The sequence below is a fragment of the Momordica charantia genome, assembly GCF_013281855.1.
Source record: "Momordica charantia cultivar OHB3-1 chromosome 9 unlocalized genomic scaffold, Mcharantia_2.0 BLBB01000009.1, whole genome shotgun sequence".
NCBI lineage: Eukaryota > Viridiplantae > Streptophyta > Magnoliopsida > Cucurbitales > Cucurbitaceae > Momordica > Momordica charantia.
In genome coordinates this window covers 21,197,797-21,225,192 of record NW_028275167.1, presented here as the reverse complement: position 1 = coordinate 21,225,192, position 27,396 = coordinate 21,197,797, and the positions used below count along the sequence as shown (strand labels likewise).

Here is a 27,396-nt window from a genome sequence, read left to right as displayed (position 1 = left end):
TTAATTTTAACACGGTCAAAAAAACGCCCAGAAAGCGTCTGACGCAATTTTGGGTTGGTTTCTAAAAACTTCTTTTTACATCTTTTTTCCATTTGGCCACTGGGAAACTGATTTATATACTAAAGCCCAACACTGAAAATGTTATGTTAGGTAAAATAATAGGAAACTAATATGGGATATTACTTAGACATAAGCGCATAAACCACGATCCTAGAAATAGGCCCTATGACCCATAAATGCAAATGAGTTGATAAATACATTCTAGGATTGTAATCACACATAAAAATATGATTGTAGGTTACCCTAGGTTCTGCAGCAACCAAAAGCAGTTTGTGAAAGAGTAGAACTCAGATTTCTAGAATTAGCCAGATAGTGGCTGACACTTTTTTCTCAAAGTGTATCTTCCATATTTTCTATCAATACTAAGGTAGGAAGCAGAAGTGTTGTGTTCTATAAAAAAAAGCTTGACATTTGCAATCATAAGACAATAACTTTTATCGTCATTTTTTTTCCATAAACATCAATTGCATCTTGAACCATTTCACGTCATAAGTTCATTTTAAAGCAAAAGTCCCTAAGGATTCGACCTTGGATTACTTCCGAGTATTACTTGTGACCGTATATTCTTGCATGTATCTCTTATCTTCTTAAGGTAGAGAAAGTCCCAACAAAAGTAGAGTGCAGCTGCTAGACATTCACATCTTTGGTTTCAAACACAGTAGGCATTCAAAGAAACTCTTGATACTCTTCAATGGTGGGAGTCATATAGATGGAGTTGAACTTGAAACATTTATAAGCTGGATCCTAGAAGTAGAGCGCAGCTGCCTAGACATTCACATCGACCTGTATATATAACAAATTTGCCATGTGCCTGTACTTATTTATAAATGCGAGCTTCTATTGTGGTGTAAATCTCTCCCCAATCTCTTTCAATTGGCTTACATTTTGAGCGCTAAAAACATTGGTCGTTGGGAGTTCAACTGAGACATGTTTTGATGGATTGCTCCCTTTTTTTGTTTGCATCTCCTCTGACCATCAATAGTGGCATTTGGATTTCCCTCCATCCTAACCCAAGTACTAGATCTGTCTGAAAGTGATCAAAATTCCAAATAATAAAAATTGAAGTTTTGTTTTTTAATTATGTTTGACGACCAAATATGAGCATGTGTCTGAGGTTATGAGAAAATAAAGATTCTGAGGAAAAAAACAAACATGAAAGAGAAAAAGAAAAGAGAAAAAACAATAAGGAAAAATTATAATCACAGATATAGGCAATCACATAATAATAATACACAGACAGATATGTATGAATATTAGATATGGTTAGTCTCTAACACGACCCATCCTAAAACACCTACTAGTCCCAGAACGAGTCGCGTCGACCACAGACCCCGACTAGGTACAAAATCCATGGTCAACTTTCTTCTTAACTTTAACTTGATATTTGACTAACAAACTCCGAATGGATGCACAATAAAATAATAATCGTAACAGAACAATCAATCTCACATCCATTCTAAACATTCTCTTCTATCAAAAGAATGATAACAATTTTACAGCAAATACATGTACGTACAGAGTGATATGCAAATTCTCAACTACTCTGGGTGGCAGAAGCTGAACTAAATTCTCCTTGTGACTCAAAAACTCATATACAGTCTAGGGGAAAAACAAAACATAAACAGTGAGCTTGGAAGCTCAGTGAGTGGTAAGTTAATAAGAAAATAACTTCGTCAACTTTCTTTCATAAACAACTAAAAATTCAGTTCTTAAAACAAACTTCGTAAAACTGAAGTAATAAACATTCTCATTTAAATTCCATAAAACTCGAGTAAACCTGGAGCAACATTATACATTTCATAAAACTCAGTAAACTTCTCAAAATCAAACTTGTAACAACACTTTTCTTTCTACGCAAACTGAAAAGACAACGCTCCTAAGTCCAGGATTCGAACCAGGATTCGGATCCGGAGTTGGCCCTAATCGCCCCTGCATTCTCATGCGACCTAGTTACGCCAACTTCTGAACCTGCTCTAAAACACATTCTAAATCATATAAAACATTCTTCTTCAATCATAAAACAGATAGATAAAACTCAACACCACACATGTATCCATATTTTATTCTTGTCTATTGGCATAGAGTAATCTTAATACACACAGCAGAATAATTCTGATCTACTAGCATAGAGTAATCTCAATACGCATAGCAGAATAATTCTCTCAACACGTGGAGTAAAATGGTCATAAAGACCTTCTATTTCTGGGTATACTATAGAAACACATCAATAGCATGGTGGTTTGAAAACTTCTTTCTCAATCTCATAAACTGTTCTAAAATTCTTCTTTTCTTCTTTCTAAGAACTTTTTTTTCTTTCTCAAATCATTTTTAAAATCTTTCTTTCTAAGAACATTTCATGAAATTCTAAAATCGTTTTCTGAAATCTCTTTCTAAGTAACATTTCATAACTTTCTCGAACATTTCTTTGGAATCATAAAGCATTTCTAAATTCTCAGAAACATTTCTAATTTCTCGAACAAACATATTTTTTTCATTCTCAGCAAAAATGCTAAATCATACGTAATATATGTAATTTCTCAGAAATTCTATAATCAATATCTAAAAACGTTTGATAAAGTAACCACTCACAAATCCTTCAAATTCGGTCGTAAGCAACTCCAATTTCTGTCTTACCTGAAATATCGATTTAATACCAAATTATTTCACTTAATTCCAACATAAACTAATTCCAAATTAATCACAATAACTTCAAAATAAATCAATTATCCAAATTCCCCATAAATCCAATTTTATAACTTATTCTCTCTCTTCATTAAAAACCCACCTTTTTCTCTCTCATATTATCTTACAAGTGGGTCCCACACCCTTGAATCACTTTCTCTCCCTTTCCAAACCCACACAAATACATCATTTCTTCTTCTTTTTTCTTTTCCAAAAAGACCAAAATGTCCTTATTAACTCCAACAATTCCAATAAATATATATTTTTTCCACTTTTAGAAATGAACAACAAATGGGTTCTTACGGTCTCAATGTTCTAAAGGATAAAGGTCCCCAAGTTATCGTCCATTTTTTTCTCATCCAGGAATAAATAAAGGCACCCTTATCAGCCTCCTAATTAAGGTCGACCTGAGTGAGGGTTTTCATGTGCCTACACGGGAGCCCAATACTCCACGAAGGTCACTACTACTCATCATCAATTCTAACTTAGAGGTAAAGCCCGAGTAGGAGGCTCGTGTGCATGTGTGTCAAAATAAAAATAAAGTAAGGCCATATATAGAAAATAACACAAAAAAATAAATTTGACCTGCTTAAAATATGAAGTCCCCAATGGAGTCGCCAAACAGTCGCTACGAGTTTGCAACATAGAGCAGCCGACTTTTTTCTTAAGAGGAGAAAAAATGGAGTCGCCACCAGTCTTTATTTATAGGGTGTGACTGACCACTCAAAATGCATTGATAAGTTGATCTGCACAAAAAGAGTTAGGTTCGGAGGTCTTTTGTGTATGGGGAAGGTATTAGCACCCCCACAACACTCGTTCAATGAATAGTAATTTATTTTCTCATGTTATTTTCAATAAAATGGCCTTCGATTAAAAAAAATTATTTTTCTTTTTAAATGTCTCATACTTTATTGATCATTATTCTTAAGGCACATAATGAACAATAATTATGAGTGGCCTAAAGCCATTAAGAAAATTTTGGCCTCCCAAAATAAATTCATCGCCTCAAGGATATTAGGGAATCGACCTATCGAATTCTCCAATCTCTGTCATAGGAAATTTTTTATGAAAAAAATATTAATGATAAATGTCAACCTTTTTTAGGATAAAATTTCTTTATAAAAATGTTCTTTTTATTATTTAAAAAAACTTATTTACAACAAAGTTTTTCTTTTAAAAGAAAAATTGCAAAAACGAAATGTATATTTTATTTTTTTTAAAGAAGATACTTATTTGCTTATAATTTTTTGTTAGGGAAAAAAAATAATGCAAACAAATTTTGTATTAATAACTTATTGGGTTTTTTTTTTTTTTGCAAAACAGATGGATAAATAAAATTGATTAAAAAAATTATATCTTTCTTTAGGAAAAGATATTAAAGATTAAATCTTGGTCTCCCGATATATTGGTCTTTACCTCAAGAATCCAACAACGACCTCCCAAATATTTCAAGGGTCCATTGTTGGGAAAATTTTATTTGGAAAATAAATGTATTGTTTTTTTCTTTAAACTATCATTCCCAAACAAATTTGTACCCTTAATAATCTCCGTAATATACGCAATAACATAATTGGATAGAACATATACCATTAATAAAATATTACTAAATATAAGCATCATATGATATAAATAAATTAACACAAAACATTAGACTAAACCATATACATAACAACTCAATAGCAAATACTTATTTCATACCATAGTTTGGAAACAATATTAGCAATCAAACAAAAGAAAATAAATTATATATTGACTAAAATTTAAAAAAAAAATATACACAAACAAAGCAAGGACTAGTGTAGCGAAAAAAAGAATTTTAAGTATAAATATTAAGGATTAAAACCAATGAATTTTAAAACCTCAATTTTGAGCACTCACACTATATCATAAAAAATTAATTTCAAATACCATAAATTTAAAACTCATGATTTTTAACCAAAACTCCAAAAACCACAATCAACTTAAAAATATCAACCTCATTTCCAAAACTTCTAACTTCTAAACAGTCACAATGACAAACAAATACCCTTGCAATTTCACCATACAAATAAGCTAAATTTTCATTTAAACAGTTCACGTACTCACATATTCGTGAATCGGAATGCGTTGGAACGAATCTCTGTTCGGGAATCACGGATCACAATTTATCAACTCATAAAGGTAGATATGCTGAAAGAAAGTTCGAATGGTGGTTACAGGATGTGAGGTGATTGAGTATTTTTTTAACCCTACCCCTATTTATAGCAAACAAGAATTCAATCATTTAACGAAAATATCAAACTTTTAAACATAACAATTATTATTATTTAATATACAAATCTTGATAAAAAAAAATGAAATAAGATAAATGATTAATTAAAAGATTAAGTTTTTACCAAATTTATCAAATCAAATTAAAAAGTTTTCCAAAAAAAAAATTATTTTATTTTTCTTAAAAGATTTTATTTTAAGAAAACAAGGAATCAAAATATCCATTTTTTTATTTTATCTTTTGATATTTTTTTAATTTTATTACTTTTTTTTTATAAAACATAGGAAAATATTTGCCATAAAGAAAAATAAAAGTTCTTGGGAGAGAATTATTATGAATAAAAACTAAATAAAAATAAAATTAAAATTAAAAAAACAATGAAATGGAACGACAAATTTAGGGGTCTACCGTTTGCCCTCATTTGTTCATCCTTATAGAATTAGAGGATGGACAAAGGTGTAGACTTCAATTTGTTCGATATTATATTTTCATCGAATATAATAATAGATAAGAGAGGAAAGACTACTAGAAGTCTCGCTGTCAACCAATATTTATAGACATCTCTGTCAACTGCTATTTGACATTTATAGACATCTTTGTCAATTGCTATTTGACATTTATAGACGTCTCTGTCAACTGCTATTTGACATTTATAGACATCATTGTCAATCGATATTTGATAATTATAGACATCATTATTAATCGATATTTGATATTTATAGACATCACTGTCAACTCATATTTGTGGATAGCCAATAGTAAACACTTACCGTCAACAATAAGGTTTGCACAAGCAAGTAATGTTTTACGAGATACTATATTCAGAGATAGACATATGCCAATTAAAAATTGTGATGTAAAAGCTTTTCAATTGCAATTTGCCCCAATGTTAAACTTTCGAAAACTTTTTTTTTTGGCCAAAAATTGACCTAAAAACTGCATTCCTTTTCGATAGGTATGTTTCAACAAATCATGGATGAACAAGATCTTCTTCATGAGAACCTTATTCTGCAACTTGTCCTTACTTGACTGCGAGATCTAACACGTTGGATGTTTTGTCTTATTCTGAAACTTTACATTTATCTTATCAGACTTTTTGTGTATCAATGTTTATGATATCTCATCACTTCTTTTTTTTTACTATTCTATTTTACATTCTCAACATAGTATATAGTCATAGCTAAAATTTGAGATGGAGGGACAAGATGAGAAAAGAATGACAAAGGAAATGACATATTCGATAGGTAAAAAGAAAGATACTATGAGATGAGAAATGATTGAATTTGAAAAGAAACGAGAGCTATGGTCTTATTGATGACGAAAAGATTACAAGTATTTGATAATAAAAGTTGAAAACAACAAAATATAGTTCTTCCAAAGTTGCCAATGCCCCAGTAAAAATGTTTGTAAAGTATCCTCCTTCTTCGTGCAAAGTATCTCTTAATGTAATTTGAGTTGATCAGTAGTGACAAATCATCTCCATCCATGGTTGTTAACAGTAATACTCCTCCTGAAAAGGTTTTTCACCACAAAAGGATTTTCATAGTTTGGAGTCCATTTTCCTCTATGATCTTTTTAAAATGGGAGTATTCTTTTCAATACTAGTTCTCCTTCTTGAAAATGGATGATGACGTACTTTCTTCTGATGAGCTCGCATTATGTTCCTTTGATAGAGTTGCTCTCTACATAATTAGGTTAACCTTTTTTCTTCAATGAAAATCAATTGCTCATATCTTGTTTGAAGTCATTCAGTTTCTTCCAACTTTGCTTCTATCAGAACTCGTAGAGATGGTATTTCCATCTCTAATGGGAGAACAGCTTCCATGTCATACACTAATGAAAATAGAGTTGCCTCAATCGAGGTACAGCTGCTTTATGATATCCATGTAATGCAAAAGGAAGCATTTCATGTCAATCCTTCTACGTAATTGTCATATTTTTCTATGATCTTTTTAATGTTCTTATTAGCTGCCTCTACTGCCCCATTCATCTTCGGATGATAAGTTGTCGAGTTTAAATGTTTGATCTGAAATTGCTTGCACATCTCATCCATCATCTTATTGTTCAAATTTCTTGCGTTATCTGTTATTATTCTCTCTTGAAGACCATAGCGGCAAATCAATTCTTTCTTTATGAATTTAAGGATCACATTCTTTGTGACATTCTGATATGAAGTTGCCTCCACCCACTTTGTGAAATCATCAATGGCTACAAGAATAAAGCAATGTCCATTGGTAGCTTTGGGCCCAATTGGGCCAATGATATCTATACCCCACATTGAAAAGTGTCAGGGTGCTAACAAACATATCAAGTGGATACTGGAGCATGAATATTGTTTGCATATATTTGACATTTATGACATTCTCTAGCATATTTGATTCAATCAGACTCCATTTTTAGCCAATAATATCCAGTGCGGAGGATCTGTCTAGACATCATGTGGCCATTAATGTGAGTACCACAAATATCATCATGAACTTCTTTCATAATATTGTTTGCTTCTTTTGCATCAACACATTTAAAGAGGACCATATCATGATTCCTTTTGTAGAACACTTCTCCATTCAAAAAAGATTTCATAGCGAGTCTCCTTAAAGTTCGCTTATCATTTTCTGAAACTTCCTCAAGATATTCACTACCTTGTATGTACTGCTTAATGTAAAAAAACCATGGCTTTCCATCTATTTCTTCTTCAATATAGTGATAGTAGGCAGGAACTTTTCGCTTTTCGATCTTGATCGGTTCTACCTCTTCGTTTAGCTCAACAATAAACATGGATGACAATGTTGCTAATGCATCAACGATTTGATTGCTTTCATGTGGGATATGATCAAAAGTGACGGTTACGAAATCTTGCATAAGTCTAGTATGTGCTTTTTATATGGAATCAATTTATGGTCTCGAGTTTCCCATTCGTCATTAAGCTGGTGTATCACTAGTAACGAATCTCCATAGACTTGTAATTTTTTAACATTCATATCACATGCTGCTCGAACTCTCATACTGCATGCTTAGTATTCTGCAATATTATTAGTACAATTGAAATGCAGTTTGGCAGTTACGGAGACAATTTCTTTTCTAGAGAAATTAGTATTGCACTAATTTCGTGCCCCAGCTCATTTGAAGCTCCGTCAAACAACATAATCCAAAGGTCGGGATATGAGATTTATTTTCCCTCTTCTATTGTGATGATACTTTCATCAGGAAAATCTAGGCTCATTGGTTCATAGTCTTCCAAAGGTGAATCTGCTCGATAATTTGCAAGAGCACTTCCTTTGATCGCCTTTTTCGTAACATAAATTATATCATATTCTGAAAGCGAAACTTGTCATTTGGCAATTCTTCCTGATAAGGCTTTTCGTATAACATGTAGGATTGAGTAGTTACTGAACATAGCCAAGTAAAAGATAAAGAAAGTGTCTAAAATACCCTTGCATCAAATTCTAACAACTACATCAACCTCAAACATCTATAACACCTCCTAAAACCTCCTAATTGGCCTTTTAAAACAGCTACTTTCTCTATGACTAGTTACTGGACGTAGCCAAATGAAAGATGAAGTGTCTAAAATACCCTTGCATCAAATTTTCCCCACCCAAAAGAAATAACTCGTCCTCAGTTCATGTTGCTAAAGAGAATCCGTCAGCGGCGTGATATTCGAATATGTAGGCTATGTTAAAGGTGGAACTTATGTTTAGTGAAGGTGGTAGATGAGCCAGCAGGAAGTCTAAGACTTCAACAGAAAATTCATGAAAAGGTCGCTAACTTTAAAGGATTTGTGTCGACGATGAACATCAGCTTGAGTTTTGTACGAAGCGTTTGCCTTTTCCAAGTGGTCAATAACATCCTCGTGTAGTTTTTTAATCGTTTCGACCATGTGTTCCGCTTCAACCCGAAGATCAACATTAGAAGGCAAATTAATAAGGTCGAAAGTGAGTCTAGGGAGTTTAGTGTAAAACAGTATCAAATGGGACTTCCCTTGTTTATCTATTTTGCATATGGTTGTATGCAAATTCAGCTTGAGCTAGAGAGTTATCTCATTGCTTTAGTTGGTTGCCACTAAGGCAACGAAGATGGTTACCAAAGTACGGTTGATTACGTCCGTTTGGCCATTCGTCTGAAGATGACTTGTTGTGCTAAACTTCAAACTTGTTTCAAATTTTTTCCATAGGCTTTTCCAAAAGAAGCTCATAAATTTCCATCTCGATCGGACACTATAAACTTTAGAACACCATGTAACCTAACAATTTCCTTGAAAAAAAAGATTAGCAATATTCATACCATCCAAAGTTTTCTAACCAGCAATAAAATGTGCCATACAAACTCTCCAATGCTTGATTTACAAGCAATAAAACTCGGAGTTTGTATGGTGTTTTAATATTGTTCATTTTTTAGTTTATGTTTAAAAAATCTCTCAAAATTTTGAAACTTCTTGACAATTCCACACAATGGAGGAAAGTTTGTATCATTGACACAACAATAATTACTATAATAGTTCACCTACAGAATTCAAAGACGAAAATAAAATGTTTAAAAGTTTAAGAAAGTTATGAGATTTAAAATCAATAGAAAGCTATCTAATTTTTTACCAAGGAAAAAAAATTATAAAACAAAAAAGAGATTGAGCTATTTTGTCCCATGGATTATATATATCATTTTGATGGCTTTGTTATACCCATTTTAATTGTGGAGAGGAACATACACATTTAGCTTTTTGTATTGTTCTTTCTAACTATTTGGAAGTATAAAAGAGAGAGAGAGAGATTCATTGAGTGTCATCAGTTTACATCCTTTAAGATTCCTATATGGTTGAGGATTGTCCTTTCATTGTTGCTGATAGTGAACCAATGGACTCTCCCACTGTCAAGAACACATTATTTGGCCTCAAAATCTCTTGATTTTCATCTGCTTTTTGTAACTTTTCCAAAACTTCACCCAATGGATTCACCAACACAAGCTGTATGAATATTGTCAACGGAAGACTTATCAAAACTAACCAAGAAAGCAAATAAAGAAACTCGGATAAATTATCGTTTAAGCTAGCCTCTGGGTTGTGCTTGGTTTCAGTTTGGTCTCTCTGGTTTTAAAAGTTTCAATTTTATCCCTATAGTTTGCTTAAACGTCTCCAAAGGTTTTTGTCATTACTAGACGTGACATGTTTCATTAGATGCAGAAAAAGAGACAATAAGTTGACATCCGAGTAAAATGTGTTACTAAGAAACTTTCAACGACATAGATGTTTCTGGAGATTTAACTAGATTGTAAAGATTGAATTGAAATCAACCACAAATTAAAGGAACTAAAATGGTAAATTAACCGAGAAATGATGAAGAGAGTTGGAAGTACTTGCCTCAACACCTTTCTTTTCCAGTGCTCTTCTTAGATCCTTGAAGAGTAAAACTCCGCTGGTGTCTATAGCACTCACAGCTGCAACAGTTTGCAACTCGTTAATCATATTAAAGCTACACTGCTTGACTTATGATGTTCACAAAGTTCCAAATCACAAAATTGCCAACTCGAGAACATGATTTTACGTGGAACATCCTTATAGGCTAAGAAGCACGAAAATTTTAGTTTGGGTAACCTTATCTGTGTCAAGACACTCCAACAGTTGTTTGATACATGTCAAACACTAGAGCACAATAAACGTGTGTCGGACACTAGCGGTACGAAATGAATACGAGTCTAACACTTGTTAGAGATAATACATAGACATAAATTACGAAATAATACATTAAACTCATCCTTTAAACATATGAGTTCATAAGCTTATTGACTTTAAATTTCAATCCTGTGTATATCTATCTTGGTCATGTTCGTATCCTTAATTTTTAGGAAACAGTGTGCCATCATGAATGTGTTGTGTCCATATCTTTTGTTTGTATCCATGCTTCTTAACTTTCACGAAGAGCTCTCTATATAATGAAACTACAATACAACAATGGGAAAAAAGGTCGAGACAATAGACTAGAAGACATTCAAGTTGGGTGAAGCAGAATTCGAGCTGCTATTCAAACAATTTTCAGTGGGGGTAGTAAAGAAGGATTAATACAAACAATTTTCAGTGGGGGTAGTAAAGAAGGATTAATAAGCTCACCTGACAACTCTAAAATCAGAAACTGAAGGCCAGAGGCCTCCTTAACATGATCTTCAGCTTCATAATCTTCAATCCATCTCAAAATCCTTCACAGCAGAGGCCCAAATAGACAGCACATTTTAGATATAAATAACGTGTAATAAGAAGTTATAACAAAGGTTTTGAGTGAGTGAAAGTGATTGGAAATTAACCTTTCGTTGAGATAAGTGGTGTTGGCAAAGTTGATTGGAGCTTCAATGCTTAAAATGAGGAAGCCTTGGATTCTCATTGCCTCCTTGTAATGGTGAAGGTTCCTATATATATCTGTTCCAGGTATGTTCCCCAACATCACTGTTTTTGGCCTAGTGATTTGAAAGATGAGCTTGAAAATGGATATGCCAACCTGAGCACCAATATGCCAACCAACTATGAGTCCCAACATCAGTAATTAGAGGCAGAGACAAAATTTTACATGCCAACTTTTTATATACATATAATCTTTCACTATACTTTTTAGGTTAAAAAATATTTTTGGTTTTGTAATTTCGTTAAAAGTAACGTTTTAGTCTTTGAATTTTAGACTTAGTCTTTGAATTTTAGTTTGTAAGGATTAGACATTGTACTATCAAATTGGTAATAATTTAGTCCATGAAATTTAGTCATTATCATGAAAAAAAGTAGTTAAGATTTAATAGGATTGTTTATATATGTAAATCGATAAACTAATGAATAATCAAATATGCCTATAAATTACAAAGACTAAATCGTTATACAATAAAAATCTAACACTTTATTTTGACGAGATTTTTCATGGTAGGGACTTAATTGTTACAAATTTTAAATTATAGGGACTAAAGTATTAAATACTAAAGTTTATGAATTAAAATGTTACCAATTTAAAAGTACAAGAACTAAATCGTTGCAAAAGTTGGACTCAATCGTTACCAATTTGGAAGTACATAAATTAAATTGTTGTGAAATTAGAATTTAGGATATTAAATCTTAGTAGCCACTATGATTTGAACTCACTCCCTCTAAGTCCTTTGCTCTACTAAGATTTCAACTCATTCCTTTTTAGTCCTTTGCTATTTACCTTACCCTTATTGACCACTAGAGCATCCTATGATTGGTTCAATACCATCTTTAATATATTAAAATATTCAATTAGATTATTTCATTAAAAAAATTTATTGAATTTGTTGACGAAAGCTTAATGGATAATGTAGGTCCATTATGTTTTGTTTTTTATTTCTATTTTTGAAAATTAGGCTTACTACTACTTATTGTATTCATTTATTTTGTTATCAACTTTTTAAAAATATTTATAAAAGCTAAGCAATAAATATAAATAGATAAAGAAATGATAAGAAAACAAATACAATTTTTAAAAGGAAAATATATGTTTTTGCATTTGCCTCTCTTAATTGTCAAACATTTAAAAGCATCGATACCAAGCTAAATATTTCCCTTTTAAAAAAAACAAAATTATTGGCCTGAATTAATGTTTTATTAACCTACCTAAACAAAAAGATAACACTAGGATGTCAAGATAATATATAAAATCAATCCAACATGCCTATTAGAAAAATGTAACCTAATGTTGAACAAAATCCAAAAATTTAATGTACAAATGTGCTAATAAAACAATAATTTATAAAATTGAAAATCTGCAAAAAAAAGATATATATATATATATATATACCATTTAAAAGGTGGACTTACAGCAATGGCGAGACCATGTTGGACGGAGACGAGAATGACGCCGAAGAAGGCGCAGAGCATGACGAGGAAATCGAACTTATCGACCTTCCAAACGGCGTAGGCGGCGGGGAGATCGACGAGGCCGACGACGGCGGTGACGATGATGGCGGCCAGCACCAGATTGGGCGTGAACTGAAACAGAGGCATCAGGAACAGCAGCGTCACCATGATCGTCACCGACATCACGATGTTCGACACCGCCGTCTTGGCCCCGGCGTTGTGGTTCACGGCCGACCTAGAGAACGCGCCTGGGAATGAAATCGAATTGAACTAGTTAGGGCTTTGAAATTTCAATCGAATTGGGGGATTTCGTTTAATTAGGGCTCTGGAATGTGACCTGTGGTGATGTAGCAGGAGGTGAAGGAGCCGACGACGTTCATGAGGCCGATTGCGATCATCTCTTTGTTGCCGTCGACGCGGTAGTCCTTGAGGGCGGCGAATGTTCGGCCGACGGCGATTCCTTCCTGATTTGATTTCCATCAATTTCAACTGTGTTTGAAGTTTGAAGAAATTTGAAGAGAGAATGAATAATGGAATTAGAAAACTGACGGTGAGAGAGATGATTCCAGTGACGAGGCCAGTCTTGAGGACGAGGATAAGATGAGAGCTTCCAAAACGAAGCATGTTCCATGATGGTGGGTTCAATCCTTCTTCCAATTTTCCTATCTGCCAAAATACCCCCTAATATTAATATCATGCCATCACCAAAACCATTCTAAAACTCTAATTTCTTTCCCTCTTTAATCTCGAATCTCGCGTCGCGTTCGATAATCATTTGACATGTTGGGAAGGAATTCAAACTCAAAATCTTTTAATGGGAAATATATATAAATATATAAATTACTGCTCCCTCTAACAAAAACAAACCTAACTTATTAAAATAAAAAACTGAAAACGAAATAATTATGAGACCTTGAATAAAAGAGATGAATGTATAGAAAAACATACTACTCCTAGTTATCACCTAAATATTATTCATAGCTAATTATCAATAGAATTAGAATATATGAATTTAAAAGTAACATTTATAAGATATCTTTTTTTATAAATTTCTTTTAGTCCAACAATATGTATGGTGGAAATTCGAAGTCATAACCTTCAAAGATAGCTACTTTAACCAATTATTTTGAAATCATATTGACATGAGATCACAAGAGTATCGCCATTTTACTATAGGTCAATTTCCTATATAATAGCAAACCATTTCTAAGTATGCAAAATAATTACATATAAAGTCCTATAAAATGAGTGGGTTTTTAATTCTAAAAAAAAAAGGTAAACAAGATAGAAAGGTAAAAGTAAAAAGTAAAAAGTAAAAACTTACTATGCTAATGCCATGCCGATCAGCTCTGAAGGCAAAAACCAATATGGTTGAAAGAATTACCGACGCCAAAGGAGCTCCCGCTGACACCCAAAACAGCCTTGGCTTTTTCAAACTCTATCAACAATTTAACAACAAACATAAAAATTAACTAATTAAACTCTAATTCTCCAAAATAAAATATAACTACAAATGTTGCAACATATGAATTCTTTTCCTTTTTCTTTTTCATAATTTTCAAAGTAATCCTTTATTTTCAAATATCATTTTTTTATAATTTTTTTAAATATTATTAAAAATATAACTATTTATTATAGTTCCCAAAATTATTTTTCAAAATAATACTCTTTTATTTCCTTCGCAAATACCTATGCCAACATAACACGAGGTCACCTCTTAACCTCGTTAGATGGTAGTATATTTTGTCTCTTAATCAAGAGACGACATGGAGCTACGTTTTTTTTTAATTTGACCCTCTTTTTGAGAGTTAAGCGAGAAATCTTTCCCCAAAATTTATAGACTATTGGTGTATTTTGCTGTACAATAAATAAATAAATATATATACATATGTGTGTGTGTGTGGGCCACGTGTTATAACTATTTACATCAAAATTGTCTATTTTTCCTTTGAAAAAAGAAAAAAATCTTTTTCCATCTTTTTTTGTTTTATTACAAATATTATTTTTCTGAAACTTTAACTAACTTCCAAAATTCAAAATTATTATATTTTATTCCTACTTTACGACAAATAATATAAGAAATATCATTTTTACAAAGATAAAAAAAAACCCAAAATCTAATTTAGTTATAAAGAATCGAGAAATAAAAAGAAAAATAATAATAAAGTTTTGTGATAAAATTGGTAAGCAAATAATTAATTTCCATGAAAGGCAAAAGTAGAGAGAGAGAGAGAGAGAAATACGATGTGTCTGGCCAGCAGAAGAAAGAGAAGGAAACAAACGCCCATCAGTATAGTCTGCCATGACCACTGCACAATTTCAAATAAATAAATAAATAAATAAAAGGTTACCAATTTTCTATCACAAGAAATAAAAAAATAATTTATTATTATTTTATTTGTCACTTTCCAAAACATACCTTTTTTTTTTATTCCTTAAACTTTCAATAATTAGAAAAAATCTCTCATTTATTAACATTATTAAATACTTTATCTATCATTTATTATTTGGTCAATATGTGTTTGTTAAATAATTTTGATTTGAATGTTATAATTTTAGTAATTGAACCTCCAGTGGGATGCTTTTTAAAGTTATATTTATGTTGGCTTTAATTTGAATTTTATTATAATCTCTAAATTTTTATACTTATTCTATTTTGATTTGTATATTTTTAAGATTTTTTTTAGTTGGATAAGTTTTCAAAATATTTTATGTTAATTTCTAATATTGGTAAACAGCTATATTAATTTTTAATGTTGTTAATTTCCATTTGAAAATCCAACCATATACACGTGACTTCACATGTGTCCATGTAAATATTTATTGATGAATGATGATACAGATAAAACAAAGTTGTGTGTCTCTGGCTTTGTCCAAAGATTAAAATGGATTTTAGTTTAAAAACTTCATATATTAAAACAAAATATTTGTAAACTTAGAAAACACCTCAAATAAACCTGCCTCAAATTTTTATTATCAAAACAAGATTTTTTTTTTCTTTTTTTTTTTCTTTCTTTCTTTATTTCCTTTATTTTTTTTTCCTGAGCACAAGAGATTTGGGGTAGAGGTTTAACATCTAATCCCAAAAGGAAAAAATTATATACTTTTATACTAATGTTGGCAAAAAGTCCAAAATAAGATTTAATAAATCAATAATTCGTTAGAAAAAATAATAACAAAAACTAAAACAATTTTTCATATGCAAAATTAACACAAAAATATTTTAAGGTTTAGAGGTAAAAATTAAACCAACACGGTTCTTAGACAGCTCATTTTAAATTATTTTTCAAATGAATAAGAAAGAATGCAAATGGACAGCTACACTCAGCTCATATTCTTTTTCATGTGATGTATTTTTATTATATTTAATAAATATATAAATAGATGATACTAAATTTTTTTAACCATTAAAAAACATGTATTTACATCTCAAAATCATTAATCAGAAGTTTCTAAGCAAAATGGTGCATGTGGGCAAGTATTTATTTTTGTTTTATTATTATTGTTATCATTAGGTTTTTTTTTTCTGTATTTTTTAATTTTTGTTTATTTTTAGTTCCTGTGATTTTAAAATGTTTATTTTGGTCTTATACTTTCAATTTGGTTTATTTTAATCCATCTATTTTCAAAATATTTATTTTGGTCCCTATTTTCAAACTCCTTACACAAATTCTACACATAACAAAAACCATATTGTTACATTTGAATAAATATATTAAGTGTAATAATGTTGTATTGAAATTGTGATAGAAAAAATGAGATTAAAAATAAAATTAATGGATCAAAATGACCGTATTTTAAAAGTCTAAGGACCAAAATAAACACATTTCAAAAATATAGAAACTAAAATAAAGAAAAATTGAAAATACAATTATAAAAATGTACATTTTTAAAGTACGGGGACAAAAAAGGATAAAAATAATGTTTTAACCTTATCAACTTTTTACTAAACGTCAAAGAAAGTACTTGATTTCTCATTTACTATGGTACCTCGTGAGTGTTATGGAAAACAGAGGTGAGAACAGGAACCAAACCCATCTGTTTGGTGAAATGGGTGATTCCAAGAAGGCCCTTCAGCTGCTGTAGAGACACAATAATGGCGGCTCCCGCCATGAATCCAACCAGAGTCGCCTTCGACAGAAAATCGATTATAAACCCGAGTCTACAAGTACGAATCAAAACGACCCGTCACATCATCGTACCAAGAATGAGAGAAAATATTTAGTTGTTGACCGATGAACATTTATTTTGTACTCATGAGTGGAGAGAAATGCAAAAATAGAGATTTTTTATTTTATTTTAAATTTTTACCTCAAGAAGCCGAGGGAGGCCTGGAAGAGGCCTGCGAAGAAGGTGGAAGTGAAGCCGAGTTGGAGAAACAGTATCGGATCCTTCACCGGAGAAACCTCTTGCCTCAGCATCGACCCGAGTATTAGAGACGCTATCGATACCGGCCCGACCGCGAGGTCTCTTGAGCTTCCCAGAACGGCATATACCAGAGGAGGAACAAAGCTTGAATCTTCATTTTTCAACAAGATAACAAAAGAAAATTCACATTAATAGAAATTGAGTTAAAAAAAAAATGATGAATATGACTTGTAGTTTTGTACCATTGGATGTATGGAATAAAAATTACCATATTTATTTTGAATATGTATATCCTTCATTTGATGGTTGGACATATTCTATACTTTTTTTAGAGAGAGGAAAAATTAATTATCCAATTTGGCTACTACATTCTGCTTGATTGTTAATAATCATGTGATATATGCCAGGTTTAAAATCTATTTGCTCTTTAATTAAAATTGGATTTGAAATATAGTGTAAAATTATCAACCATATTTAAGTAAAAATAATATTAACGTACTTATTGATTTTTATCATCTAAGAACTAATTTTATTAACTTTATGATATATGTCATTTTTTATTATTGGTCTGTATTATTGCATTTAATAGTTAAATAGATATGTTAAGTTGGAATTTGATTAAATCATATATCTCTAACCAAATTATGAGTAAATTAAAATCTCCACTCTCAACTGTTATGTTTTTAAAAAAATTAAATCCATCCCATTTAAATTTTTTAGTCCAGCATGAAAAATGCAAAATGATCTCTGTCCTTTCTCCATTCATTGGTTCCGATTCTCTTACTGGTAAAAGATTTTAACGGTAGCAGAAAAAATGTTTCGAAAGAGAATCAAAGAGAGAGAAAGAATGATATGAAGATAAAAGAGAATCATGAGGAGAGAGAAAATAGAATACTCACAAAGCCCAACAATGGGAGGCAAGTTAGCAAGCTTGGCATAGCTGATACCCTGTTAAAAAAACAGCATTCATCAAGAAAAGAGTACTAATTAACATATTATTATTTAGAAGCTAACTAAGATTAAGATACATGTATTCAACTATGAAGTTGGAGTTGGAGATCAGACCTGAGGGATGGCCAAGCTGGCGATGGTGAGGCCGGAAACGACGTCGGATTTGAAGAGGGCGAGGGTATAATGTGGGCCCCACTGAAGAATGGGGAAAACATACTGAGCAGCGAGCAGCCATTTTGTGGCCGGAGACTGACCTTTGAACTGCCGGAGCGGGTCGTCTGGGAAGAACGTTTCCTTCAGGCGGTTCCGGAGCCTCTGCATGCCGCTTCTGCGCGGCGGCGGAACCACCGCGTGGATCTCAACGCAATGCTGCGGCGGCGGCGGCGGACCCAAAGTGCTTCCGCCGGCCTCCATTATTGTTTATTGTTGTTGTCGTCGTAAAATGGCTTCTTTGAGAAGCGCTTCTTGGCCTTTGGCCTTCTTATTACGCTACAACCCGCAGTCAACTGATTGGAAACAAAGGTGGGAAAAAAGGGCTTGCTTCTTAAAAGAAAAATGGGGAATGTGACATAAAATAATGGAAAAAACTAGAGAGAGAGAGAGAGGTTGCTTTCGGATTTGAGCCTTATCACAATGAATAATTGGTGAGAAATGTGAATTGTGATGTGATACACCACTTTTTGGTTTTTTGTTTTTTACATTTTGGGCAAGGGAATAATTGGGCTTCTTTCTTTTCTTTTCTTTTTTTAATGACATGGAAATTGTGCGAGATTTAAATATTATTTTCGTTTTGTATTTTCGATTTTAGTCTATTTTGATTTTCCATTTTTGTCTCTTTCAAAATGTTTATTTTTGTCATGTACTTTTAAAAATGATATGTTAAAATTTTGATTGAGATAGAAAAAAGACGAAATGACAAAAATTTTCATTTTTAAAAAGTACATAGGGATCCTAATGAATCTTTCCAAGCGTACATGATTACATGATTGAAATGAACCCAAGTTAAAAGGATAAGGATCAAAATAAACTTTTGAGAGTACATAAGTCCATAGTACATGGACAAAAATAGTAATTGAATCATTGTACCGTTAGATTTTTAATGTACGATAAATTACCATTTTAGCAATCTCTATAGATTTTGGTTTAGCTTCCATTTCGCTTAGATTATCTCTAAAAAAACATATTTGAATTTGTTGATGGGTTTTCTCATGTATAAAAGAAAATATGTCATATAAGATAATGATAAATTTTTAGTGATATTGGAATATTTTGAATAATTTAACAAAACTATAAGTATCAAATCGAAAATTTTCAGAATCACAATTTGAAATTAAGCACAAACTCTCCAAGGGCCAAATAGTAATTTAATCTTTAATTTATTTATTATATATTTTCTAATGTAAGTGATGGATTTGTTAATGAAATAGTACAAACAAGGAAAATAATTGCAAATTAATAAATATCCATACTTGTCAAATTTTATTTGGATCTGCACAATAGTTTGTGTGTGTATATATTTATTTATTGTGAAAATTAAATGAGATCTAGATAGGAAACAGATAATTAAAGACTAAAATATTAAGGGAAAAAATCCTATATATATTCTTTTTGACCAGAAATAGTTTTTTTTTTCAATTGATAACAATAATTGATTTGCCATCATTTGTGAAAATTATTTTGTTTGTTTATATTTGTTACTAGCTAGCTAGTTGTTCTTTACTCTTTATAGATAGGCATATTCTTTAGGTTAATTATTAATTTGTCTCCCTCTTATAAAGCTTCACATGTATTAAATTTTTTCCTTTTTTCTTCCTATTTCGCGTAATAGATTCTTATCATAACATATATCTCCATTCGAGCTCTGAAGATCGGCTTTCGATAAATCCAAATGAGATACGGAGGAGCGAACTATGCAAAGAGAGACATACACAGAAGGAACAAACATTCCAAAACTCAAGTCAGTCTGAATTCAAGCTAAGTAATTCAATTCCAAATAGAATTGTGTACTTAAGTGGGTGGACAAATCTGTTATTACTGTTGCGATCGGAGGCTAGGCAATTACAGATTTGTCAAACTTATAGTTTGGGATCCCTTCAGCTTTGATAGACGCAACTTTAGGAGAATCACTAAGTCTTCTAAATCTCTTCAAGTTGTTCCCTTATCGTAGGTCAAACCTTACCTTTTAAGTAGGTAAAGTCTTACTAGTCTTTTCGAGCTGGTCTGATTGGTCCACGTGTTATGTCAGTTTTTATCCTCCAACATTGATAATACTATAATGTTACGTCAAGATTTATTTTCTCACATGTTGTTGATGCTAGAGATGAATCTCTATTCTACCCCGTCATTAGTTTGTTTTACTCATTCTTTATCAAAAAAATATATATTTGTCTCTTGACGATGGATACACTAAGTTAAAATCGTTTATCTATAGCAAACAACACTCTCTATTCCTCAAACTACCTTCCAGATCGATGAAACTAACTCCTAAATGATGCCTAACGATTTATGTTCCTTTTTTTGTTATACAGTGGTAATTATAAAATGACCTTAAAATATATATGTGTATATATATTATTAGATCATTTTTAATTTCGCGATGGGTTAAATGGGAAATAATTAGCCAAAACGAGCATAGCTCAACGGTATTTGACATATATCAACCAGGAGGTTGTGAATTCGAATCCCCCACAATTACAGGGAAATAATTAAAACCTATAAAACGGTGTATTTGGTCAATTATTGGATGGGATTATAGTTCCCTAGTGTCAAATAGTGTTTTAAACGTCGTCTTTGAGCCATGAGACATTTGAATGCTAATAATCTACAATAAATTGATATTGTTTAATCTCTCTTTTGAATTGCCAACACGGCATATTAAGCAAATCTGGATAAAAAATGGTCGTGAGTTCAAATCTCTAAATTGTTATTAACCAAATTTATAAATCGCAATTGTAAAAGTGTGTTGTATTTAAATTAATATATAATAATTAATTTTACCGTACACAAAAATAGTTAGAATTCTTGTGTAATCATTTTAGAGCTCTACCAAATCAAACTCAAAAGGATCCTTAGTCTAGTCTCACAGTTTTGCTAGGGATTACTAAAATTGAAACCAACGGAAAAGCTAGACTATTTAAAACATATACCCTCTTAGTTATTTTTGTATTTTTTTTCAAATAAATTTTACAAGACAGAAATTTGGAAGAATATAATAAATTAGTTAATCAAACGTAAAATATGAGTTCAACCTCCTTTTAGGTTTAGGCATCTATTCTCAGCCATGAGGTTGTGAGTTTGAATTTTCATCCCCACATGTTATATTAAAAGAAAAAAAAGTAGAAAATATGAATCTCAACTTATTTCGATTTCATATCTAAAGCTTAAGAAAACAAATGTATTTTTAAAAAATTGTATACAATGAAAAGAAAAATCTAAAAAAATTACAACAGGAGACATTCAAATTTGAAAAGATATCCATATTCAGATCTATTCTTTTATGTATGTGTGTCTATCTGCTCCGAAAACTAAGGATGAAGAGAGGTAGACAGGAAATGAGGTCTTACAGAGTCCTCTAGTTCCGGCCCAATTTCATATATATAAGAATTCATTTTTAATAGTTAATAGGGACATAATTTGATCATGAATGACAAAAATGATTTCCGTTTTTATGGGGTTCCATCTCAAAACCAATTGAGAGGGAGTAGCCCATGTCGTGGCTTTAATACTATATTAATATTCATGGGTTCCATCTCAAAACCAATTGACAATGATAGGAGTAGCTCATGTATATTATAAATCATTGTTAAGTCCATTTTCTTTTCAATGTGAGATTTTTAACACTAATTATAAACATCATATATATTTTAGTTGATCTAAAAGTATAATTCTAGTGATCAAACTGTTTTCTCTAGTAGACATAAGTCAATTTTGAAAGGGAAAATGAAAAATATGGGAAAAATATTTGAAAGGTTGAAAGTTTACAAACTAGAACATAGTAATTAACTAAATTTTCAAAATAGAGATAAAAAATATTATGCATAAAAACGACATAAACCTAATTATGAACATATCTCTTCAAGTTAAACACAAGCATAATTCTAGATAATCATATATTATTTTTTTCTCTCAAATTCAAACATAGTTCAACGAGTATAAAGTATCTATTATGATTTCTAAAGTAGATGGTTCGATCTCCTACCTCTAATTGCTGAACTTAAAATATATTTTTGTTTTGTTTTCTGAATGGTAGGTAGGAATACTCGAGGTATTATTTGTAATATTATATTTTAAATTATTTTAGGAGAAAAAAAAGGACATATTTGAATGGGTGAAAGATGATGACCCACTGCCACAATCCTAGTGACTTCCATTCTATCAACTCCAACCATCAATCAACCTTGAAATGTGTTGGATTGGAGAAGATGCGAAGTCAATTTTGTCAAAATCTTTTTCTTGTGCTAATCATTAATTGTGTTGCACATTGTGCCATTTGTCAGTCTCTTAATGTTCAATGGTGCAATAAATGCACGATATTTTTATATTAAAATATAGATTTTTGGAGATTTCCACTCGTTACGATAAATATAGAATCATTGATGATCTTTAAGATGATAATAGATAATTTATAAATTGTCTTGACCTCTAAATTATGTTTAAACCAATCAATTTTAATTTGAACTTTTCTTATATCGTTGAATAAAACTTTAAACTCGAAAAAACAAAGTTTCTAATAAACGACTAAATAATAAATTTTCAATCTCTTCTTAAAAATGACCAATGTGAGCAACATAATTTTTATTCCAACTGAAGACAAGATTGTGAGAGATCGTATTTTACTTTTTTGACTTTCATGAAGTTAAGAATTGTTTAAAATAAGAAAATTAAAAATATACATTTTAAAAACCAATATAAATAGTCAACTGGAGTATAGTTCAACTAGTTAAGTATTATAGGCATGTTCTAATTAAATGTCAATTTTCGAATCTATATTCCGCACCATTGAACTAAGGAAAAAACATTTAATATAAGTGATTCAATCAATATCAACTCACATATAGTTGGGTATAATATAATTTAAGCTTTGATTCTAACATTAGATTAAAGGATTTACCATAAATTCATTAGGACTTAATTCATAGATTTTTTTTCTAGAAATCATATAAGGTAAAATTTGACTTCTAGAATTATTTTATATATCACTCTACAAGAATTTTTTTTTTCCTGCTAACGACTTATATTTTCATCACCAGAATACACCTTTGACGACGAATCTTGGCATTCGTTGTGATACCTATTGGCGTTGAATTACATTTCATCGCAATAAGTACTTATTGTGATGAATATTGTTATTCGTCATCAGAAATATCTAGGGCAACCAAATAGTTTTATGTGTTTTAGAGGGAATTTGACTGTTCAACATTTTTGTACCAAAATTGGAGGTATCTGGGAATGAAATTGATTTCGTCGCTAAAAATTCATTAAACCAGAAGAACCCTTTTCATTTTCTACGATTTTCTTAAACCTCGTTTTCATTTCCCTATCGTCGTTGCCGCAAGTCTTCCCCCTCCATCCACTGTTGCCATCTCTTCCACCTTCGCCCATCGCTGCCTCTTCTCCCTTCATCTGCCGCTGCGCAATGCCCTACCATCTGTATTCACTTCCGCTACCGCACTCCTACTCCATCATTGTTGTTCACTGTTGTCGTCATGGTACCGCTCGAACCCTAACTCTATAAGATAATTTATCTATGGATTTTGATTGTTGATTAGTTGATTTCGTCTAATTAGGGCTTTTAGACGTTTCTTGTATTATATTGAATGAGTGATGTCTGAATTTTTTTGATAGATTAGAAATAAGATCTTCAATTTCTTTCGCAGAGGACGAGTGAATCTTCAATTTTTTTAATAGAGTACGGATGATATCTTCATTCTCTTTGGTTGAGCACAAGTGAAGTACACAACTTCTTTGGTTGAGTAGAAGTAAAATCTTCAACATTTTTGGTAGAGTACGTGAAAGTGGAATCTTCAATTTCTTTGGTAGAGTGCAAGTGAATTCTTCAATTTCTATGCTAAAAAAATGATAGTTTTTCAAAGAGGCAAAACCATGAAACGTTTACTGTTGAGTTTTTCGTAGGATTAGGTACTAACCTTTTGTAGCGTCACAACAGAATCTACGAAAACCAAATAACGATCAGAGATTAATCATGAACGGAGAAATCCCACGTTTCACAGCCTGAATTCTTCAATTGGTGAAGAATTTTGAGCCACAAAACTCTGTGTTCTTACGGGTAGAAAAATCTCTCTACCAAATTCTCTATGTGACTTTTTAACAAACACACTCCCACACCCACAAACACCACACCCACAAACACTCCCACACCCCATTTCAATTTCAATTTCAATTTTGAATTTGGATTTAATAAATCCTACCTCTCTCACTCGCACATAATGTACTTTCATTATTGACGGACCACAAAAAAATACTATGTCCCATCTTCTTATGGGCCTCTTTTAATGTCTCAAAGATAGGAAACACATTCTAGTTCACCAGCATAAAAAATCATACAAGAAAGACAGGTCGTGTGACCATCATACTTTAATTTTTAGAGCGAGTCACTTTACAACTGTTAAGTATGTAAAATAACTGAATAATTGAGTAGAGTTGGTATGAAGTCCCCTAGAGTCATTTAGTCACATTTATCACAACTCATGATCTCTTTTGAAATATTAATTTCATATATGTGTGTATTCACAATTATATTACAACAATATAATTGGTCGACCTGTGAATACATTATAATGTGACACTCGAAATGGTCTTCCCTTTTCTAAAAGATTTCCATTTCCAAACAACTGCTTTCTAGGTAGGTCCCATTAGACCGAATCATTCATGGCTATTGGCAATCTCCCTAATAAAACTAAGATTGCAATAGAACTTACAAAGTTTAGCCAAAAATGTCATAAAGGTACTTGTGGAAATTTCTTAGTCTCACGAGTCTCACACAACAAAGAAGTAGATATTAATTAATGTCTGCTACCCTTGACGGTCAAATTGTGTACACGTGGTATGAAACACATGTTACAGTATTTTAGTCTTTCTTGTTAGAGCGTATGTCTCAAATAAATACTGTACAGATGATAGTTCAGATATACTCAACATCTAACTTGTGTCTACAACTCTACCTTAATAATTTATCAACTAATGATAACAGAATTTCTATCTGGCATTCAAAGACAGTTTAATGTGAATAATGAGATTTGTTACCTTCGATCATAATATGATCTCATCTTGATCACATATCAAAGCGGTGTCTCATTTTAAACTAGCACCTGCTCTCATATTTTATTGTACTACTACAACAATAAAATTGCTTAAAATTATCTCATTTCTAACTAATACGCAAGTCATAGAAGCGATTGCTTGTGTGAGAGAACCAATCTATTGTCCGACATACTTCTCATTTTGTACTAAACATTTTTTTGTTTATGCATAATAAAATACAAAACTTTATTTCATAGTTCAAATACACAATACAAATTGTTTAGAAATACAAACTTAAAGCCTTCGCAATCACAGAGATTTAGTGTGGCTATTAAATACATCTCTAGGAATAGGCTTATTGAAGGGGTCCGCAACCATGTTGCTCGTTGATATATATTGCACATTTACTTTCTTTTGTGCAATCATATCTCTAACAAAATTGTATTTGATATCTATATGCTTTGTCTTAGAGTGATATTTGAGATCCTTCGTGAAAGCTATAGCAGCCTCACTATCACAGTTTACCAATACTGAGTCAGGCGTACTTTCTTTAAATCCCAAATGACTTAAGAATCTCTTAAGTCATATTGCTTCTTATACCACCGCTGAAAGTGTAGTGCCACAAATTCAACTTCCATTATAGACAAGGCTATACAAGTCTGTTTCTTGCTACTCCAAGATATTACTCATTTATTGAGTAAGAAGTCATATCCCGAGCTGGATTTTCTTTCATCCATATCCACTCCCCAATGAGCGTCCGAGTAGCCTTCTAATTCTGAATTGTTTCCTCGGTAGCACAACGAATAATTCATACTGCCTTTTGAGATACCAAAGTATTCTCTTAACAGCCTTCCAATGGGGTTGGCCAGGGTTTGACTGGTATCTGCATACCGACAAAGCAGATATCTAGTCCCGTACACATTATAGCATACACGAGGCTTCCAACAGCACTCTAGTAAGGAACTTTTCTCATGAGCTCTATTTTCTCAAGAATCGTAGGACACATTCTTTGAATCAAATTTTGCGATAGAAGTATCAATGGGTTTTTAGTCTTGCATCTTAAACCTTTCAAGAATTTTCTACATGTATTGGCCTTGTGACAGGGCTAACATCCTTTTGGAGCGATCTCTTTCAATCTTAACTCCAAGTATATAAGCTGTCTCACTCATATCTCTCATTTGAGGTACAGAAAGTGGTCCTCATCGATCATATGAAAATTATATGAAATGATTATTTGGTGAAATCTGATGTACCACTATCTCGAATATTGTTTAAGATCATAAATTGACCTCATTAATTTACATACTTTATCTTCTTGTCCTTCGGTAACAAAACCGATGGGTTGTTGCATATAAATTTCTTCTTCAAATTTACCATTTAGAAATACCGTTTTTACATCCATTTGATGTAATTTCAAATCTAAACCGGCGGCTATGGCTAGAATGAGTCTTATAGAGGTAAACCTCACAACAGGCAATAAAGTCTCATCATAGTTTATTCCTTCATGTTGTGTGAATCCTTTTGCTACAAGTCAAGCTTTATATCTTTCAATAGAGCTGTCAACCTTGCGCTTAATGTTAAGAATCCACTTGTTACCAATTGCTTTGCATCATTTTGGGAGATCGACTAACTCCCAAACATTATTAAATTTCATTGACTCTATTTATTCTTCCATTTCAAGAAGAGTTCTATTTCTTCTTTCAGCTACTCCATTCTGTTGTGGTGTTCGACAAGTAGTTAGCTGCCTTACTATACCCTTTTCATCACATAGCTGCCTAAACTGATTAGACAGATATTCACGCCCTCGATAAATTCTTACAACATTAACCTTTTTATTTAATTGATTTTCCATCAAGTTTACAAATTTTCTAAAACGTTCTAATGCTTCATACTTGTGGGAAATCAAATAAACATGAGAATAACGTGTGAAATCATCTATGAAAGTGATAAAATATTCACTTCCATGTCTAGCCTTTATATTCATGGG

The 27,396-nt window shown here is 31.8% G+C and overlaps 2 protein-coding genes across 2 annotated transcripts; both read right to left on the bottom strand.

Annotated features, from left to right (window-relative positions):
• Nucleotides 1-7,372: 7,372 nt before the first annotated feature.
• On the bottom strand, nt 7,373-7,852 carry LOC148209190 (uncharacterized). Its single transcript, XM_088117440.1, has one exon. It carries the CDS (start codon nt 7,850-7,852, stop codon nt 7,373-7,375), a length of 480 nt encoding a protein of 159 aa, XP_087973566.1.
• A 1,762-nt stretch (nt 7,853-9,614) lies between these two features.
• Nucleotides 9,615-18,758, bottom strand: AST91 (sulfate transporter 91). Its single transcript, XM_022299497.2, has 13 exons — nt 18,264-18,758; nt 18,098-18,146; nt 17,142-17,349; nt 16,821-16,992; nt 15,074-15,139; nt 14,155-14,268; nt 13,380-13,496; nt 13,168-13,294; nt 12,792-13,078; nt 11,282-11,472; nt 11,091-11,176; nt 10,344-10,420; nt 9,615-9,950 (listed from the first exon to the last, which is right to left on the bottom strand). Exons 1-13 carry the CDS (start codon nt 18,561-18,563, stop codon nt 9,795-9,797), a joined length of 1,950 nt encoding a protein of 649 aa, XP_022155189.1. The 5' UTR covers nt 18,564-18,758; the 3' UTR covers nt 9,615-9,794.
• Nucleotides 18,759-27,396: the final 8,638 nt, after the last annotated feature.